Source organism: Balaenoptera acutorostrata, chromosome 19 (genome assembly GCF_949987535.1).
Source record: "Balaenoptera acutorostrata chromosome 19, mBalAcu1.1, whole genome shotgun sequence".
NCBI lineage: Eukaryota > Metazoa > Chordata > Mammalia > Artiodactyla > Balaenopteridae > Balaenoptera > Balaenoptera acutorostrata.
Genome location: NC_080082.1, coordinates 14,330,000 through 14,351,804, shown reverse-complemented (window position 1 = coordinate 14,351,804; position 21,805 = coordinate 14,330,000). Strand labels below are relative to the sequence as shown.

Below are 21,805 nucleotides of genomic sequence, written 5' to 3'. Positions count from 1 at the left end.
GATACACAAACAGGAAAAGACTGTGGGAAGACATGGGGAGAAGGTACCCATCTACAAGCTAAGGAGGAAGTTCCTCAGAAGAAACCAACCCTGCCAACACATTGATCTTGGACTTCCAGCCTACAGAACTGTGAGGAAATAAATTTCTGTTGTTTAAACCACCGAGTCTCTAATACTTTATGACAGTCCTAGCAAATGAATACAACCCCTAACAAGTAAGGAGAGTGAGTGCATTTGCCTCAGGTGTTCTGTGGCATGGCTAAGACAGCCTACCACAGTCATAAACTCTTTAAAAAGATCTCAAGACTTATCTGAAACATTCACAATGCATTTACATTCTTTTCCATAATGCATCTGTGTTTGTGCTAAAAGAAAAAATTGGAGTAGCTTTCCAGATATTTGAATAACATTGACTCTTAAGAAGATGTATCATGCTTATCCTGGCCCAAGATTTACCTCCTTCAGGGATGTGCAGAATATGAGAAGAACAGGAGTACTTTTTCACATTATGTAAACTTTAACCCACCTCCCACCTCCATAACAATTCACATCTCATGACAAACAGTGGAGGTAGTTATCTGGAGAAGCAGGAAGAGCAAACTTGCAAGTGCAACCTTGTCTATCATTCAGAGATCATCTGGCCCCTTAGCCCCCTTGTTAAGTTCCAGAAGATCAGCTCTTGAAAGCCCCCAACTGAATCAAGGCTTTCTGACTTCTTGGCACCAGGAAATATTGTTCAGAACCATGAGTACCCTCTGCAACATCCAGCATCATAGACAGGCCTCCATACAAAAGTGGGAAAGATAAAATCTTAAAACTCTGCTCTTATAAACATTTAAGATAAAAGGAGACTATTCCTATCTATAGGCAAGAAAGAATAGGATGTTAAAGGACCATAATTTTACTTTTCATGCAGGCAAAGAAAAATCAAACTGCTGGCTGAGACAGGCTAACTGTCCTTCAAGTTGGATAAAAAAGCCCATCCCAATTTCATCCAGTCATTCCACATTTTAAGTTTAGCCTAATAATTAATATTGTATCTAACTATCAACATGCACACATTGCTACTGTATTTAGAAAAAAAAACCATGTATTTTGGATATTTGTTTAATAAACTCTTAATGAGCACCTCCTACTTGCAAGGTTGTATATTAGGTGCAGTGACTGGTGAATTTGGGTTTGGTAGACATTCCTGTTACATGAATCCTATCGTCTTACCCTGCGACTCTGTGAATTATTTATCCAAATTCAGGATGTGATTGCCTATTTCCTAAATTATTTCCTAAACTAACCAAAAGTATGGTAAAAGAGATGACAAGGGAATTAAAAGGCTATACTAGAAAATACCCATTTAACTCAAAGGAAGGCAATAGTGAAAGAATAGAAGAACTGAGAAAACATTAAGACATGTAGAAAACAAATAGAGAAAAGGAAGAGGGAATCCTAATTTATCATTTGTTATATTAACTATAAATATATTTAACACTTAAATTAAAAGGCAGAGATTAGCAGAATAGACTTTTAAAACACACATACAAAATATGATCCAACTTTTTGCTGTCTACAAGAGACGCACTTCAGATCTGAAAGTATGAATAGGTTCAAACTTTTTTAAACGGATGGAAAAAGATACCCTGCAAACACTAACCAAAAGAAAGCTGGAGTGGCTATACCAATATCTAAATAAACTTTAGAACAAAAATTGTTACAAAGACAAAGAACATTTTACAATAATAGTCAGTCCATCAAGAAGATACAACAATTATAAACATTGATGCACTTAACAGCAGGTCCCCAAAATACATGAAGCGAAAGCTTACAGAACTGAAGAGAGAAATAGGTAATTGAACAGTAGTAGTTGGAGATGTCACTACCCTACTTTCAACAATGGATAGAACAACTAGGCAGAACATCATAAAGGAAATAGAAGAGCTGAACAATACCATAAACCAACTGGACCTAACAGATACCTGTAGAACCCAACAAGTGCACTTGGAACATTTTCCAGAATACACCATGTGTTAAGCCATAAAACAAGTCTCAATAAATTTTAAATAATTTGAATCATAGAGAGTGTATTCTTCAACTAGAAAGAAATGAATGAAAAATAAAAAATAGAAGGAAATCTGGAGAATTTACAAATATGTGGAAATTAAAAAACACTCCTAAATTACCAATAGGTTAAAGAAGAAATTACAACAGAAATTTTAAAATACTTTGAGATAAATGAAAACAAGACACAATATACCAAAACTTATGAGATGTGGTAAAAGTAGCGCTTAGAGGGAAACTGATAGCTGTAAGTGCCTGTATTTAAAAAGAAGAAAGATTTCAAATCAATAACCTAAATTGCTACCTTAAGAAACTTGAAAAAGAAGAGCTAACTAAATCCAAAGCAAGCACAAGGAAGGAAGTAATAAAGATTAGAGTGGAAATTAATGAAATTAAAAAAACAATAGAGAAAATTAATAAAACTGAAAGTTGTTTCTGCTCAACATTGTACTTGGAGGTTCTATCCAAGGCAATTAGGCAAGGAAAAGTAATAAAAGGCATTCAGGTTGGAAAGGAAGAAGTAAAACTATTTCTCTTTGCAGATGACATGATATTATATATAGAATATCCTAAGGAATCCACCAAAAAACTATAGAGCTAACGAATGAGTTCAGAACAATTGCAGGATATAGAATCAATGTACAAAAATCAATTGTATTTCTAGACAGTAGCAATGAAAATTCAAAAATGAAATTAAGAAAATTCCATTTACAATAGGTTCAAAAAAAATGATAAAGTTGGGAATAAATTTAACAAAAAAAGTGTAAGACTTGTACATTGAAAACTACAGAACATCATTGAAAGGAATTTAAAAGAAGACCTAAATAAGTGAAAAGACATCTGTTTTCATGGATTGGAAGACTCAATATTAACCTAAGATGGCAGTATTTCCCAAAATGATGTATAGATTCAACATGATTCTGTCAAAATTTCAGCTGCCCTTTCTCTGGTAATTGATGAGCTGATACTAAACTTTATATGGAAATGCAAGAATCCCAGAATAGCCAAAACAATTTAAAAAAATAAGAACAAATTTGGAGGACTTACACTTCCCAGTTCAAAACTTACTATAGTTTTGATACAGTTATCAAGAATGTGTTGTACTGGCATAAAGATAGACATATAGATCAATGGCATAGAATTGAGAGTCCAAAAATAAATTCACACAGTTATGGTCAATTTATTTTTATCAAGAGTATCAAGACAATTCAATGGGAAAAAGGATAGTTTTTTCAACCAATGCTGCTGGAACAACTGGATATCCACATGCAAAAGGATAAAGTTGAACCCCCCACCCCGCAAACCTCAGACCATATACAAAATTAACATAATATGGGCCAAAGACCCAAATGTAACAACTAAGACTATACAACTGTTTAAATAAAACATAAGTGCAAATATGCATGACCTTGGATTAGGCAAAGGTTTCTTAAAGATGACACCTAAGTATAAGCAATCAAAGAAAAAATAAATAAATTAGACTTCATCAAAATTTAAAAATTTTGTGCCTTAAGGGACACTATTAAGAAAGTGAAAAAACAAACCACAATATGGGAGAAAGTATTTGTAAATCACATATCTGAAAAGGGACTTATATCTAAGATATATAGAGAACATTTACACTCTAATAAAAAGACAACCAATCAAAAATTGGACAAACCATCTGAGCAGACATTTCTCTAAAGAAGATATACAAATGATTAATAACATATGAAAAGACTCTCAACATCATTCATCATCAGGGAGATGCAAATTGAAACCATAATGAGATACAACTTTACACCCACGTGGATGGCTATAATTTAAAAAATGGAAAATAACAAGTGTTGGAGAGAATGTAGAGAAATCAGAACCTTCAAACACTGATGGTGTGAATGTAAAATATACAGCCACTTTGGAAAACAGTCTGACAGGTTTTCTCAAGTAAACGTTGAGTTACCATATGACCCAGCAATTCCATTCCTAGATACATACCCAAGAAAAATGAAAATATAAATCCATACAAATACTTGTACATGAATGTTTATTACAGCATTATTCATAGTAGCCAAAAGGTGGAAATAATCCAAGTGTCTACCAACTGATAAATGAATAAACAAAATGTGGTCTATCCACACAATGGAATGTTATTAAGACCATAAAAAGGAATGAAAAAAGAAAGAAAGGATGTACATGCTACAACATGGTACAATGAATGAACCTTGAAAACGCTATGACAAGTGAAAGAAGCCAGTCACAAAAGACCATATATTGTATGATTCCATTTATGTGAAATGTCCAGAGAGAGAAAATCTGTATATGGATAGGAAGTAGATTAGTGGTTGCTTAGGGCCAGGGGTGGAGGTGGGAGATAGAGGGTGATAGTTAAAGAGTATGGGGTTTCTTTTTGAGGTGACAGGAATGTTCTAAAGTTAACCCAGGTGGTGTTTGCACATATATATATGTGAATACTATACAAAAACCATTGACTTATACACTTTAAATGGGTGAATTGTATAGCATGTGAATTATATTTCAATGGGGCTGTTATTTTTTTTAATTTCCAGGAGCCTATAATTCATTCATTTCATGGGTGAATTTTTTAAACCTCTGATCTCTTCTCCTAAAGATCCCAAACTAGTAATGCATGTCACTAGCAATGTCTGAATAGGTTAGGGTCTGCTTGGTTTTTCCACTGTGAATAATAGGGTTTAGGAATCTCCTAGGAACTTGCAAGTAAACTTGGACTAGTTAATACTCCAGGTGCTCTGTGGAGGTTAAGTCTCTTGTTTTATCCTCTGCACCTTACCATTCACACCACTCCCATGCCACTTTCTTATTTTCGATGTTCATTCCTTGTTTCTTTCAAAGGAAAGGAAAGTCTGACTGTGGAAAGAATGCTTATGTTCATCCTAAAACTAATCACAAATTGCTAAGAGAAATATTCTTGTCTAAATTGCATTTGTCCAAAGTGTTCTAGCACTTCAAACCACAAACAATAATTTTGAAAACTTGGCAAATATCTAGTGTCATAAATAAATGTCTAATGATAAAGGGTGAAATACATGTATAATTTATTATTTATTTCCAGCTCCATGCAGTAATACTGATTTTACTTATGACTTTGCCAGGAACTCTTTCTTGGGCCTTATGGTCCAAGAAGTCTCTATAAAGTTAATATTGTGGATTCTGTAATTTTGTTTCTTATTCTTTTATCGTTGGGTAATCTTCTTTCCTTAGTACCACATAATTTTGGCTAGTATGCCTTGAAAGATCAGAACAGTTGCTGTTTCTATTGATTTCTCCAGCTGCATGACACAGTATTTTAAGTGGTTGGATAAACAGCACTGTAAAGTTAATGTGATTTTTTAAATTACCCATGAACAGTTTTGTTCCCTCCTATTTTTTCATATGTGACTTTATACAGTTTAACTGTAGCATATTTCGCATTCAACCCGTTTCACATAACATCATAATTCAATCACTCTCTTAGTCTTTAAAATTCTAATTTTAACAGACCATTGCATTGATGGAGGACACCATCTTGGCAGAGACTGCCCTAATGTTCAGGACCCCTGTTTGAATGAATGTGACAATATCTAAGTCCAGTTGGTATTCAGCTGCAGTTCCCCTAGTTACCTGTGCCTTTGAACAAATGTGATTTAACTCTGGTTTTTTTCTACTACACTGATTAAATGACTGCTTTGTGCAGTTCTGTGATCTTTCTTATTTCTTTAGGCTTTTGTGCATTTCAGACACTTTTGATCTATTTGTTTCTTTGGCCCCCCCAAAACTTCTTTTACAAATCAAGTATCTAAGCTGTAGGCTCCTTTGACTTATCTCAGCTGGATCCTAATTCCTTGCTAAGTACCAGCTGCCCCTTTTGAAACCACTTTGGATCATTAGCATGAAATAGAATAGATGGTCCTGGGAAAGGCTTTTAGAATTGAAACTTGCTGCATTGAGTCTTTGTTGTCATCTCTCCTCCCAGGCTAACAGCCGGAGACTCATGCTTAGCAGGGTTTCTGGTATTTGTGTCTATAACTTTTAAAAGCTTGGCACATAGGTGGGGAATTATTTCAGTTCTTACCTTTGGTCTAGAGATTTTAGGGACATGGACCATGGAGAAAGACAAGAATAAACAAATATCTGATATATTGGTTTTCTATTGCTGCTGTAATAAATTACCACAAACATAGTAGCTTAAAACAATACAGATTTATTATTTTACAGTTCTGTAGATCTCAAGTCCAACACAGGTCTTACTGTGCTAAAATCAAGGTGTTGGCCAGGGCTGTGTTTCTTTCTGGAAGCTCTAGGGGAGAATTCATCTCCTAACCTTGTTCAGCTTTTTGAAGCTGCCCACGGTCCTTGGCTCATGGTCTGCCTCCTCTATCTTCAAAGCCAGCAAAGGCTGGTTGAGTCCTTCTCACATTGCCTCACTCCTACCTCCTCTCTGCCCCGTGTTCTAATTTTAAAGACCTTTGTGATTACATTGAGCCCACCTGGATAATTCAGGCTAATCCCCTTATCTTAAGATCAGTTAATTAGCAAACTTAATTCCTTCTGCCACCTTAATTACCCTTTGCCATGTAACCTAATATATTCACAGATTGTGGGGATTAGCACATAGACATCTCTGGGGACCATTATGCTATCTACCACACCTGAAGTCAGTTAGAAACTGTAGAATCTCTCTATTATTTATTTTAAGCTAGAGTGTCACTCCAAGATCATGAGTCTTGTATGAGAGGGAAACAGAACAACAACAGTTAAAGAGTCCTTAAAGGCCACCTGTTCCAGTCTTCTCTTTCCTACGTTAGGAAAAGAAACTGAGGCCTACAGAGGTAAAGTGATTGGCCAAGATCACAGCTAGTTGGTGGTAGGAACTGGATTAAAACAGTTTTATAAAGGTGTGGGCCAAGGAATACTGGTATCATTGATAGTCTTTGATGTCTATTATATGATTAAACCTATAATTTTTTTCTTGCCTGAGTTAATAAATTTTCATGATATGTGTCTCATCCACATTAACATTTTGTGCCATTAGTTCAGTGACGTGTCTGCTCTGCCTCATCACTGATAGCAATATGGTGGTAAGTTAACCATAGCATCGTTTGCTAAAGCCCAAAGGTTTGAGAGTGGAAAAGGAATTCTAAGAACCATTGGGCTAGACGATCATCTCACAGTTTCCTTAAGTCCAAGATGATGCTGTAATTGATTTAATGCTAAATTATGGTTTTCAGTACTTACCTCTACCCACTTCTTGACTGTTACCTTGAATTCACTGGATTCTCTTTCCACTCCCTTAACTTGTATTCCTACTTCCAGAGGCTGTGTCATTGGACCTACCTTCCATTTTAATGTTCCTGCTCTGCATTTTGGTGATGTTTCCTTTGGTGAGTACTTTTCCATTTTAAATTAGAAATTGAGAAGAATTACTTTTCCCTCCACATGGAAGGAGGAAAGTTTACAAAGAGCTTCTCTTACCATTTTGTGTGGGTAATAGCTAAGAGGGTCTAGAATTGTTCTTCCTCTGCAGAATTTTGGTGCTGTTTCCTAGTTTATAGGTGAATGTTATAGCCATGTCTCCTGGATACTAGTAGTTGTCATGCCATGGCTGTCCCCCCTCTTCCTGCAGTGGAACAACAGAAAGCTTTATGCTTTATTCCACTGTCTTAACATTCTGAACATTCTGTTTATATGCAGATTCTGATTTGCCACTTTGGCTACACAGCAACCTTTCCACAGAGATGCTCTCAGGTTTAAAGTGAGCTCGGTCGTGGTTTAATTCAGGTGTTTTATCACTCCAAATTGAAGACTCTTCTATATGTTTGTATAGTCTTTTTACTCAATTGCTTCCCTGAGTCATTTTCTCCCATCTAAACTTCCCCAATAATAAAAATGATAACAACAGTGGCAGCAAAATTACCCATTAATTGGTTCTTTCTTGTAGTCCAATTACTGCTAAGTAACTACATGTGGTACTACATTTAAACGTTTTAGCAATCCTAGGAGAAGGCAGTCTTTTAGGTCCCCATTTTAGAGATGGATGAACTGAGCATTGGAACAGTTAAATAACTCCCAAAGGTCACACAGCAGTGGCAGAATTAGTATTTCAATTGAGATGTATCTAAATCATATACTGTCAACTTGGGTGTTGAGAGTTGCCCCTAGAGAGGCAAAAATTGGCTCTTGGGTATTGAAACAACTTAGGTATAACAATGGTTTGTGTTCCTTCGAAGTTCCACCCTGCCCAACAGAATCTTTTTCCTTAGTATTTAATTTCTCTTGTTAGGTAGAAATTGTCTAATTTAAATCATATTTAATTAACTGATTTGACTTGATATAAAATTAATTTATCACAGTGGTTCTTTTTAGGAGGTGATAACTTTAAAAAATTGAGAAACCCTAGTCTAAACCTTTATTCCATAATTCTTTCCATTTTGCTCTATTGTTTCCCATTTTGACTTTCAGTTCTCTTGCTTCATTTCAAGTAGGCCTGTCTAACTTGGGGAAAAATAGTTCTTTAGAAAAAGCTGATTCATAATGCCTTTATCAGTTGCTTTAACATTTGGGTGTTATAAAAGTTTCTAAAGTTCAGAATATATTTATTTATACAATGCCCCCACCGTGATCTACGTTATATTGGGTAAGGCACATACCATAGGAAAATCTATATAAATGAAGTTGAATGTCTGTTCATATAGAATGTGAAAATGGCTGGAGAGATGTTACAGATTTGTAGGGCATATTTGAATGATAGACTCTTTTGAAGGAAAATGAAAGTGACCTACAACTTAAGGGTAACTGTGACTGATGCACAATAAGAGGGGAGTTTGTGTACCCAAAGACCTACGCAGTGTACTCCAAACACTTCAAACTGAGTCCATGGAGAGCTCTGAGCAACTGGTGCCCACAGCAGCATACCCTTCCACAGGCATTTAAACACAAAGTCCAGTCCAAGTACATTTGGAAGATGTGCCCTATGTCGTATGCCCTGGAGGGAAAAACAAGTCAAAGTAAGCACCTCAAATCAGTTACTCCAAGAAATCTCCACTGACTTATTGTCCAGAATGTGCCCTATTGCTCAGCTCTGACATGTTAATGTAAATACTGTGCCAATGATAAGCCAATTATTGAACCCCATGAATATCTGAAATGCTTTTATCTAGAATCCAAACATTTTAAAACATCAAAGCCCCTAATAGTACATTTGCATGGAATATGGCAAATGTATATCCCCAAGATGCCACTGATTTACTCAAAATGCTGTATTTGATATTGGCAAGCTCTGGGTCACACAATGGGTAAAACCATGTATGCATGCTCCAAGGCTAGGTAGGTTTTTCCAGTAACAGTCTTCCATTTGGTCCTCTCTTATCCCTAAGGATACAGGAAAGGCCATCACTGGGTAATTTATTCATAGTTTCCTTTCACTATAGAGATAATAGTCAACAGCTGTTCCTCATAGTTGGTCCAGCTAGAAGTTTTGGTAACTAGCTTAGGTGAAAATTAGAAATAGTTTATTTTCCTTTTGTATAATATCTTACTGAACCATTTGATGATACAGCAGCTAGACTCTTATGATATAAGAGGCTAGAAGACACTACAGAGCCATGACCCAAGATTTCCCAAGTCTGAGATATGAGAACTTACCCTCCTAAGTCCACCTTCAAAACCCAAGTTGCCTTTTCTTTTAGTTTGGATATGGATTCCTTAATCTTCTCTGCACTGTGACAGGAAATGTTAATAAAAACATACCCTTTTTCTTGCCAATAGGAAATCTAAGGTTTTCAAAACACCTGGTTCAGTAAATTCAAGCTCCTTTGCTGTGCTTCTGGATTCTTCACTGTAATGGCCAAAGTTAGGGGCAGTTTTGTAGTAATCTTTCAAAATTGTCTTATGGTATATTTTCAAATTCCAGAGTTGGAACTAGAGTCCTCATGACTCCAACACAAAGTATCACTTATTTCTCCAGGTAGATTGGCCTCCTATCACAAAGAAACATGGTTCTTAGGAGAGTTATTTATTTGAAACTATACTCTAAGAAGTTTATATAGTTAGTTCCAGATTCAAAAGAGAAATCAACTGTTACAGGAGTCAGCCAGAAATTGGAGGACTTTTTTAGTTATTTCAGGATGACAGATATATTGTGTGGAGTTAAACGAGGTCTTCAGAGACTGTTGTAGAGCTGGGGAGTACATTAAGCTAACTAAAGTTGGTAGTATTGTCCCCATATTGGCAAGAAGGCCCATTCCTGAAGAGCCATCTGTTACAGGCTAGTGTTGGAGACATGGCATTTACTTGCTTAGAGATGAAGATTTGGATTTGGCATCAGGGTCTGTGGGGATCGATGATGTTAGGATATTATAAATACCATAAAGTAGGTGAGAGGTAATAGTACTGTTGGTTGGTATCTAAAATATTTAAAGTATGGCTGTGAAGGTTTTGATTGGTTGTTGGATGACCTGTCTAATAATTAATTAGTTTGACTGAAGTTACAGTATCATGAGAGAGCTAAATTACAGAATTTGGGTGGTGATTGTCCCTGAAGGAACACTGAGGCTTTGATAACTCCTCAGATTGGTCAAAGAATAAAACGGACCAAGTCATAACTGGTATTATGCCAGGTGATAGACCAAAAGCGGCAGGATAAGTATCTGCAAAGTCACTATTTTTCAGGAGGCACAAGAATTTGCTGAATGAGAATAAGGAATTTGGAAGGCTCCAGGCTTTCAGTGAACTTGACCATTGGATAATTTGGACAGAGAAGTTAGGGTTTGAGGTTAGAGTTGTTGGGATAAATAAATATAAGCATCAAAAAATATACATGATAGTTGTCTCTTCCATGGCCAGGTACGAACTAGCAGTATTTTACTCAAGGGGTAGTATTTAAATTGACTTTAGGAGAGTGTAAAGTGGAGAGTCAGGGCCAAAGCTTAATTGTCATGATCATAGAAAGTTCTTAGAAAGGTCGGCAGAAGATATTATAGTAGGCATGGGCAAAGCCTAGACCCGAATAAGTTATCATTAACAATAAGGGAGACACAATAGGGGATATCAGAGTTGTTATGACTTTATGAAAGTAAATAGAGAATAATATGGCAGAATGATAAAGAAGGAAAGTATACAAGGGAAAGTATGAGAATCAATAATGCCCGGTATGTAGCAAAATCTTGTTCCATCACTCTTGGGCAGAGTCTTTCTATTTCACGTAGAGTCTGCTTGTTCTGAGGAGCTTGGAATAGCAATCTGTTGCTGAAGGTCATCAATTTCTGGAAGTTTTGGGGCTTTTTTAGCAAACTTCCATTTAAAATCTCCAGTAAGAGTTGTTTTCGTCTTCAGCCAGTAATTCAGTTTCTTTGGGCGTCTTTTTACCCAAAAGCTCACCTCTTAATTAACTGCAGGGTCAGTTGTTAGAAGGCTCTAAAGAAGGCTATTGATATATTTTTTTGATTTTTGAGGTTGAAAGAGGGAGAGTTTCTGAGGGTGAGTTTTTTGGGAAGATTTCTTGAACTTACAGATGAGCTGGTTCTTGACAATGTGTAGTTATGTCTGCATTAAGCAAGCTTGATTCAGATTGATAAAAGACTTGTAATCCCATGGGTCTTCTAGTTATTATTTCCTAGGGTGAATAGTCTGAGTTCTAGAGGGAGCTAACCTGGTCTGATAGACATTAGAACCAAAAGTAAAACTCTTCACCAAAGAACTCCAGGAGCCTCAGAGAACTTGGCCAGTTTAAGATCAAAAATACTATTTTTGTGTTCTACATTTCCCAGGGATTGTAATTGTGAATTTTTTTATCACATGGTTAACACACTGTAAGATTCTTTATAACTCTTCTATGTAAGGCTGGTATTCCCTAGGTGGGAAAGTTATAGAGTACAATGTCTTAGTCACATTTATGGCAGTGGCCTTTCTGTATAGGAAGGCTCAAATCCATCTCAAGAATTTACAGACAATTACAACAACATATTTTAACTGTATAATTTTGGCACAGCCCATCTGTATTTGAAAGGTTCTTTGGAGTATGATTTAGACCCACAGCTCACTGCACAGTTTTCCTGGAATATGATAGCAGAATGTAAGGCAGGAGCCAGCCACATCCCCAGTTACAGAGGAGAAATTTTCCTATCAACTCTTATTCAGAAATTATCTCATCTCTTTTATGATGGGACCTGTGGTGTAAGATTTTTGTCAAAGACCAGCTCATACTTTGGGACACGTCATAGTTGGTGTGCCAGAGACCATTGGCACGAACAGAGGATCCCAATTTTAGGTAATGTTTGTTTTCTAAGTCTGAATTTTTTATGTTCAGAATGGATTCTGCAAATTGTGCTTATTGATCTCCCATATTGTGAATTATTTCTGTAGACAGCTACAAAAGTACCATCTGTTTTGCACAATGCTCTGCTAACACATTTCCCTTTGCCTTGTGGAGATTTTTATTTTACTAGAAAAATTAGGAATCCATTGTCTAAAATAGCCCGTGAATCCCAAAAAGTCTTATCAATTGTCATTTAATTTTTGGTCTTAGGTATTGCTGAATCAGTTTAACACTCATCTTAGCTAGGGTCCATTCTTAGAGAGATAATGTTCCAAATAATGTACCACCTTTTGTCAGAAATGAAATTTTTCCTTTGCAGCCTTGTGATCTTTTGCCCCTAGTTTCCTTTAGTTTCTTCTTAGGGGCTTTCTAGGTCAGGTGACAATACACATATTGAATGAGAGTCAATGAGACTATCATCTTTTAAATCATTATTTAAGTACCAGGAGAGGTATGAAGGTGTCTCTTTGAATCTTTGAGGCATTCTGGCCAAGCATGTTGTTAATTATTCCAAGAAAAGGCACATACGTGTTGTTTTTGGTTTTTTTTTTATGTACTACGTGCTAAAGAAGGGAGTATAGAGGTCTACACTGTAAATTACTTGCATTCAGTTGGACTACAGATAGGGTAGTAATTCAGACTTGGTGCAACCAGAAACCTAAGAATAACATTTGTGTTAATGAGCCTTCAGGCTTTAATAAAATAATATCCCTTTTCTTCAGGCTCCTGGATAAGCAATATGGGGTATTACAAGTAGTTGTACAAGGAATTGTTCTAGCTAGGAGGTTGTAGTTGGCTTTATTCTCAGAAAAACGCTTCAGGGAAGTAGTCTGGGCAATGGTTTGGAAAGACCTGTCTGAATCTTTATAGGATCCACTTCCATAATACACCCTATGTTTGAACAGTATTTACCCCATAAATGGTCAGGTAAAACAAGAGCCATTGTTGGGAAAGTTCAGAAAAGTCAAATGTAACAATTACATGATTGTGAAACTGACTTTCTAGAAATACCTCTGGAATTTCCAAGAATAATCTTTCAAGAGCCCTTAATCAGACAATTCTTTTTCCATAAAAGATCTCTTCCAAGTAGATTGGCAGGTGCAGAATCACAAAGGAGACATGAATGTGTTTCTTCCAACAGTCCTAATGTGTAGACAGAAGCTCAGACGTGGGGTGAAGTAGATCGGTTCAAAATATCCCCAGCAGTACTGCAGTAATAACTCCAGGAGACCAATTGTATTTTATCGCAGTAGTGTTCAACGTAGAAAGAGAAGTGTTTACATCCAGTAGAAATATGCATATTTGTTCTCTTATGAGTGTAGATCATTCTTGTTCTGAAAATGGTAGCAGATACATTGGCCACCTAGGGAATCCAAAATCAGTTCAGTTTATTGTTTACCAGGCAAGTAGGATCCACATCTCTAGGAAAGGAACATGAGTCTCCCTGAACTGAATGTAGGAGGGCTAGAAATAACATTAAAAAGCAGCTTTGTCTAAGGGAGGTGAAAGCCGATGTATTAGTCTCTGGCTGGCTCAAAAGTAGATCGTAAAGTCTCTCTCAGGAGAGGCTATTATTCTATTTTGTGTCATCGACCCTGAGAACATGAGCCTCAGACGAGTCTAGGATGAATTATATAATGTCTTGGCAGGCTCTGGGTCACACAGTGGGCAAAACCGTAGAGGCTTCTCCTTTCACACACTGGCAAATAAGAAGAGCAAATATAACTCTGTTCTTTGGGGAAAAAATCTGTATTTTTGTGTGAAAATTAATTGCACAATGTGCTTCTAGAATATTACTCAGCAAACTGATTATAGAGACTGCCTCTAGAGAGGGGTCTGGATGATGGTGGAGGGATTTGTTTCATGTCTATTGTTGTTACATAGTAAATGCATAGTAAGTATTCACTGAATGAATGAATGAGTGAAATGCATTTATTGATTGTGCAACTGAAAACAATACTGGGGAGAGTTGGAATTAAGCAAGTAGTGTTTAAGTGCATAGACAATTCATTTAAGAGGTTTGGCAGTGCAAGGGGAGGTTGAAGTTAAAGGGAAGCTCTTGTGGGGCTTTTATTTCTCACCTTACATTTTGTTTTCCAGGGTTTCCTCATACCTTGATATGTTCCCTCAATAATACCTCCTTGGTCCCCATGACCTTCAAACTGCGTGTGCCTGGGGATGGTGTTGGCCATAAAAGCATTTCAAGTTGTGAGCAGTATTCAGACAACAAAAAATCATATTGGAACAAGGATGAAGTACCCGTAATGAGACCAAAGGAATTCACCATCACCCCCGACTGTGGCACCATTCGCTCCCAAGGATTTGCTGCTGTCAGGGTGAAGTGCACAGCCTTCCAGCCCATGTGGCCAAGCAGCTGAACTGTCATATAGTTACTGGGACCACATCTAGAGTTTGCTTTATATGCCCAGTGTCAATGGGAGGGAGTGCCTCTAATTCACATAGAAAAGTGGGTCTGTTTCCATAAGGAAATAAACTACTGAAGCAAAAGAAACCAGATCAAATATATTGGGCAAAAGCGCTGACACTGCTCCAGTGGGTTTCCATCAATCTAAATGCATTGCCTTTACCAGAACAGTGGATTCTAGCAATTTCTGCTGAAACCACTGCTCTAAACAGATAGTACGCCTATCAGTACTAACATAAAAATATTTAATAACTCGTTGATAATTAGGTCCTGCGTTAGACTCACATTATTTATACCACTAAGTATCCAGATTTATGCCACAGATGATATCCAGTTTATTCATATTTTGAATCTGAATCTGGGCTTCATGGCGAATGTGGATGTGATAGTCCTAACAGTGCTTTATATTAAGGTCCACAGTGTGATGCTTTGCTTATGGCCTCACGGTGCCACGAGCAGAATTATTTCACAGCTAACTGAGAAAGATTTTAGCTGTCTTCCCTCACTTACTTTTGCTTCTCCGAACAGTTAGGTCTAGCAATACTGAAGGCTGCTAAATTTAAATGATTTGATCTTTTCTGGAAAAGGAAAAACATAAGACTTCATAGCTAAGGTTATAGTTTTCTCTTTAGTCGTTACCTTTGAATATTTAATTCAGCTATAGTTTTATCCCCCAGATTTGCTTTTAATGCTTCATAATATCTCACCATGAATCTACTCATCCTAAATCTATTCTGGGAGTTTTCAGCTCTTCTCAGGGCTTCTCCACGGATCCAGTGAGGTTTGATATCACACATTGTTGTAATTTCCCAGTGTTGCTCTCTCAGTCTGTTTGGGCTGCTACTACAAAATACCAGAGACTGGGTAGCTTATAAACATCAGAAATTTATTCTTTACAATCTGGAAGCTGGAAGTCCGAGGTCAGGGTGCCAGCATGGTAGGGTTCTGGTGAAGGCCCTTTTTCAGGTGGCAGACTGCCGACGTCTCCTTGTATCCTCACGTGATGAAGGGGCAAGGGAGCTCTCTGGGGCCTATTTTATAAAGGCACTCATCCTGCTCACGAGGGCTCCACCCTCATGACCTCATCACCTCCCAAAGGCCTCACCTCCTAATATCATCACATTGGGAGTTAAGATTTCAGCATGTGAATTTGGGGCCGGAGGTGGGGACACAATCATTCAGATCAGAGCAGTTGCTAACTGTGACTTGCCCAAGAAGAAGTGCAGCTGCAATGAGTTAATTTATTTTTTACTTAATAATGCTTAGCTTACATGTTACCTGCCATTTCCCCCCTTTTTTGGGGCTTCTCCCAGATTAGTACAGGAAGATTTTAGAAGACAGAGCATCTATCTAGGAGCCTTCTGCCAGAACCACTTGTTCTAACCATAGCTCAGAGACATAAACAAGGGTTAGAGTCACTCCAGGAATCTGTGCACTGGGACAGCTGCTTGTCTCCAAATCTGACAAGTTTTCCTTCCAAATCGATGACCCCCTCTTTGCTTTATTTTTCCTTTGTATTTTGAAAAGCTTTCTCCAAGCCTCAGTTTTCCCTCCTGATCTGCACTTTAACCACGTCTGTGTGGACTTAAATTTGCATCCAACAATTCCCTTTCCAACCAAAAAAATTTTAATTAGTACCTGATGCATAATTTATAGATAGAACAGCTGTAACCTACGCCAGAAGCTGTTTTCTACACTTACAAGTATTTCTTCCAGTACAAATCATTTTAAGACAATTAAAAATTGCAACAAGCCTTCAAAAGCCTAAATGTCAAGTTTCACAACAGTAAATAAAAACATAGGGTAAAATATACTGGCCAGATACTGTCCTTGGATTAACCTTTCTTTGGAGCTTCTTATTTTCTTCTCTAATAATGAATATGGGAGGTGGGGAGGAACGACAAGATTTTGGTTAAAAAAAAAAAAAAGGCTATCTAGTTGATGTCTTATGCCATTTCTATAACTGACATTTATTTTGCCATAAGAGAAATCTAGCTGTAGTGTTTTATTGGTGTATTGAATTTTTGTAATTTATATAGCCCAGAGTCGTAGAGATCAATTTAAATTGCAGTAATTAAAATTTGTTTGATGTTGCATATCCTTCAGGGCCCTGTTTCCCCTCATGCAGGTGTATGACTCCTTTGATACAACCCCCTTGGAAATCAGCAAACCTATTGTACCAAAAGCCATTTGGTGGTTTCTAACCTGGCCTTTGAAAAAACTCAGCATGCAGTAACCCCGAAACATAGCTTGTTTAACTAAAAATGTAAAACACCATACATCCCCTAATAAAGTACTTAGAAACCACACTCATCAGTGTGGTCCTCCCTTGGCCCCTTTCTCCCCTGTGCAGAGAGAGAGCTGGCCTTTGAGAAGAGCAGTTTTTCACCTTGTTCTTTCCAGGTGACCTTATGCTCCAACACTGTGCAGAAATACGAGCTGGCCCTGGTGGTAGACGTGGAGGGCATCGGGGAAGAAGTGCTGGCGCTCTTAATTACAGCGAGGTATTGCACTCACCTGCTTTCTCTTCCCCAGTCTTCCCGGAGCCGCCAGTAATGGGCTCTTTCTCCAGAAGGCAGCACGCCTACAACCAGTTCACACTGCGTTTGTTCTGCTTTCCTGGGAGAGGAAGCTAAATCTGATATTTGAGTGACAGAGCTTTGGAACAGCAAATGCACCTTTGGTGGAGATAAGAGGAGGGATGCGTGTGTTTTGCAGTGTTAAGAATAATAGTGCTCTTTAATGGGTCTGACTTGCCGTGTATACAGCTGACAAGGTTTTAGCAGGAAGAGGTGAACAGTTGCTGTTTTTTATTTTTATCTTTAAAGATAGTACCCCAGAGTTCTGCAGCTGAAAGGGTGAGGCTCGCAGCCCTGCATTGGAAGACCCTGCTCCAGGACACTGTCATTATGACGTTAAGGGAGGCTGCAGGCGGCCCCCAGAATGAGGCCCTCGCTAACATCATAAACTCCTCAGAACCATCACCAACTTGTCTCTCCGTTTTAATAGAGGCAGCAGTGGGCTCTGGAGTCAGGTTAAGATCCTGGCTCTGCCATTTGTTGACTGTGTCTCCTCAACTAATTTACAGTCTTTCCGAGGGTGGTATGTCACTTACTGATGACGACAATGATCCTAAATAAAATCATTGGCCACACTCTTGCCAAAGCAAAGAAATATCCAGATCTGGAACTTGAGAGTGTGTATGAAAATACCATCTGAAGGAAACAGAGAAAGGTACTTACTAAAACTCTGACAATAGTCCAATCCCTAGAATTTAGGACTTCCATGAATCTTAGGAAGATGCACCTTAAAGAATGTGCAGCCGAGCTGGTTGGTGGGGCCATCATAACTGGCACCATTTCCCGTGTCTTGGGCTTGAGTGAAGTCAAAGGCGACCCTAAAATAATGTCAAGTTCTTGCCATAATCTGCTTAGTATTCCCTCCAGAGACCTAATTGTTTGTTTAAAAACAGTGAAAACTCTTTCGTCTGGTCCTCTCTATCCCAAAGTTTGACTTTTTTCTAGTCTTGCATGTATTTTCTATGTGGGTTTATTCTGATACTTTCCAGCCCCTTTTCCCTGCAGCTCTCAGTAGAAAATCCTGAATTTTTAAGAAAAAGGGGAGGGGGGGTTCTAGGAGGCTGTGAGTTACCTACCATGTATTCTCTGTGAACCAGTCAAATACTATCAGTCCTCTCAGCCACAGTGTTGCAAGTAGTAAAGGATAAGCTTTACCGAAATCATTGGGTCAACTGACAACTTCCATTCTAGCTAAAAATGAACACTCATCTCGTGCTAAACCCAAACTTTGAGGTCAACAAGACTCTCTTTCATGTCACTGCTTTTGGTGCAGTCTGTAAGAACTGCTCAGAGACTCTCAACAGAAGAGCTGCTTTTAGAACGTGCTCCCTAGGGTAATTCTCCCAGAGAGCCAGCAGTGTGGCTGGCGACACCCACTACCACAGGTTCATCACCTTTTACCGAGCCGTCACGCGGCTCCGTGCCATACCCTTCATTCACACCGTCTTCTGTGTTTCCCTAAGAAGAGTTAATGATGCTAACATCAATCGCTAAAATTACCTTCATTTTACCTATGAGCAGAATGGGACTCTGGGAGGGAGAGCAGCTTGCTCAAGGCTGTACTTGGTAAGGTCAGTACTTGAACCGGGCTCTGACTGATTCAAACGCTAGCACTCCTCACCATTGCACTATATTGTGATAGTGCAGTAGGGCAGGGCAGACTTTGAGACTTAACTGACGTAAAATAAAACCCAAGTCACCTAATAATAGGCCAGCTGCACACACAGGCCTTCCATTCCTCCCTCCCTCTCCGCCATCACACCCCCTCCGCACTGAGCACCACCGTCACAGTGCCAGTTCTGGGTCGAGCAGCTGCCTGAGCCTACTGATCCAAGGCAGCTGTTCTGCATAGGAATTAGAATTATTACCATTATTTAGATGCTGCGAGCTGTTGCTAGTCCTCAGGGGACTCTGACTGGTCCAAAGTGTCACAGCTAGTCAGAACCTCATGCTGGTGGCATTGGCCCTGTTTGTCAGGGAAACAGATCCACAACCCTAAGGAATTTGCACTGTGGGGTCTCTTTGCCAAATGAAGGCCAAATATGAAAAACAATGGAAATGTTAGTCATTACCCACAGAAGGCAGTGTTTAAGGAGTCCTGCTTCTAGCCCTGTTTTGATTAAAAAGTGGTGACTGGGGGCTTAGGGAGAGGGATGACAGGAGAGAAGATTTGAAAATGATTAATGTAGTTATTAGAGGAAAACTACTGTGTGACAGTGACAGATGTGTTTAACTTGGGACTCTGTGTCCTCCATATGTAAGCAAGCTCTCCCTCCATCCTTTTGAATTCTTTAATGGACTCCTTCCTTCGAGCAGGTGTATTGTACCTACTCTCCGCGTGGTTAATACAGAGGTGAACTGTGGGCGCTGCTTCCTGAAGTATCCATATGAGAAAGCGATCCAGCTTGTCAATCATGACGACCTCCCAGGATGCTATCAGGTCCTGCCTCAGGTGAGTTACTCTATCCTTTTCCAGTGTTGATTTTTCTTCAGTTGGATTCCTTCAGTGAGAAAGAGAAGACCTTTGAAAGAGCCATATTCCTGAGCACATGACTGTATGTAATTCTAATTTTTAACCATGGGATAACCTGGAGATGGGGTTATGAAGCTACAGCTGGATTGCCACCTGTATGAGTGAGCAGCTGCAGGTGGAAACAGTTGTTAATTTCCCAGAGAAATTGCCTTCTATAAAGAGGAGAAAGGGTCAGTTAGGGCAACATGCAGAAGTTGCACCTGCAAATTATTGTCTGTGCATTAACCATGCATGGGAAATGAGGCAGAGCTAGAAGTTTTCGTTTATGTCTATGGCTGTGACTTGAACAGAATCACTAAGATATGGTAATGCAATATTCATAAATGAACTTGTTTGACCGGAAGGCTAGAGATAATATAGGAAGGAGAAAGGAGGAACTGTTTCTTAATGTTTTATGAAATGGATCTGCCCACATGCCATTACACCTAGCTAGGTGGGAGACTAAGCCGTTAAACACAGATGGAAAAAAGATTCAAAAAGACCTGTATAGACTAGAGTAATGAAAGGTGATTAATGAGCTGCAGTTTACCAAGGATGAATTTGGGTTTAAAATTCATTTCTGTAAGTAGTACTCTAATAAAAATACATGCAAAAAATCAAATGGGGGTTTCATTTGGCTGTAAGTTCAAAATAAGTTAAAAGACCAGTGAGGTGACTCGATGGTGCAATGGATAGTGCCATTGGCCTTCCAAAAGACCAGTGTTGAGGCCACAGAACCAAGGCAGGTTTAGGCTGCATCGGAGAAACACAGTGTTCCACAGCTAAAGGAAGGAGGGAGCCACACATCAAAGCAGTGCTGGAATGTAGTCTTCAGATCTTGACAGGGTATTTTTTAATGGAAACTTAAAAAAAAAAAAAAAAGAATTATGTTTGGAGTAACGAGAATGTCAGTCTCTGTCATCTGGAAATCCAAGTCATATGAGGAGCAAGCACAAAGTCTAATCTGGAACAGAGAATTAGCTGGGATGAAATAGTTCCCACTAGTCAAGGGTCTACTGTGTAAAAAAGGGAATTCGAGTCATTCTGTGGGCGTCTCTCAGACAAAACCAGAAGCCAAGAATGGGGGTGACAGGAGACAACTTTTCTAACTTTCAAGTGTTCAACAGCCGAACAGGCTCGCCCTGCACAGTGCACGGTCACCTCAAGAACTCAGAGCAGAGCCTGAGTCACCCAGGGTGATAGGGAAGCTGTGTGTGCACAGCTCGGCTGGGAAAAGGGTGAGGCACTTGCCTCAAGCACAAAATTTAGGGGAGAGCCAAAACACTCAGTAATCAAGATAGATAATGTTTTCATGCTACACTTGAAGAAATCAAAACTAATACAAAAAATCCATGATAAGTAAGATATCAAAATGTTAGATAAAGGTGGAATCAGTATTACTGATTTTCCTTTGGCCTTGGGGTCCAGGAAGGCTGGGCAGAGCACTGCTGCTGAGGGAGGCTGAGTTAGATTAGGCCAAGCTGGACCAGACCAGGTGCGGAAAGACCACGGGGTGTCCTGGACTAGTGAAACCGGCACGCTCTGTCCTTCCCTCCAGGAGCCGACGCTCTGAGAAGTGTTTCCCAGTTACTCAAACTTATTTGACCATGGGATTTTTAAAGTTTTATTTGTTGTTGTTGTTGTTGCATAAATGCTTAGTAATATGCTGGAGAACAGGGTTCTTAGGAACGTACGTTCGTAAACAGTGGACAACATTCCTTCATTCATTCACCTAACTGTTTCCCCATTTAAAAAACATGTACTGGGGCTTCCCTGGTGGTCCAGTGGTTAAGACTCTGTGCTCCCAAAGCAGGGGGCCTGGGTTAGATCCCTGGTCAGGAACTAGATCCTGCATGCCACAACTAAAAAGATCCTGCATGCCACAACTAAGACCCGGCACAGCCAAATAAATAAATATTAAAAAACAA

The 21,805-nt window shown here is 38.7% G+C and overlaps 1 protein-coding gene across 1 annotated transcript in view; it reads left to right on the top strand.

The window, feature by feature from the left end:
* Positions 1–21,805, top strand: part of HYDIN (HYDIN axonemal central pair apparatus protein) — a 461,030-nt gene that overhangs the window by 206,767 nt on the left and 232,458 nt on the right. The window contains exons 14-17 of the mRNA XM_057534458.1: positions 7,363–7,430; positions 14,462–14,697; positions 17,190–17,290; positions 19,682–19,817. Of these exons, the coding sequence (XP_057390441.1) occupies positions 7,363–7,430; positions 14,462–14,697; positions 17,190–17,290; positions 19,682–19,817 (541 nt within the window). The remainder of the gene's footprint in view (positions 1–7,362; positions 7,431–14,461; positions 14,698–17,189; positions 17,291–19,681; positions 19,818–21,805) is intronic.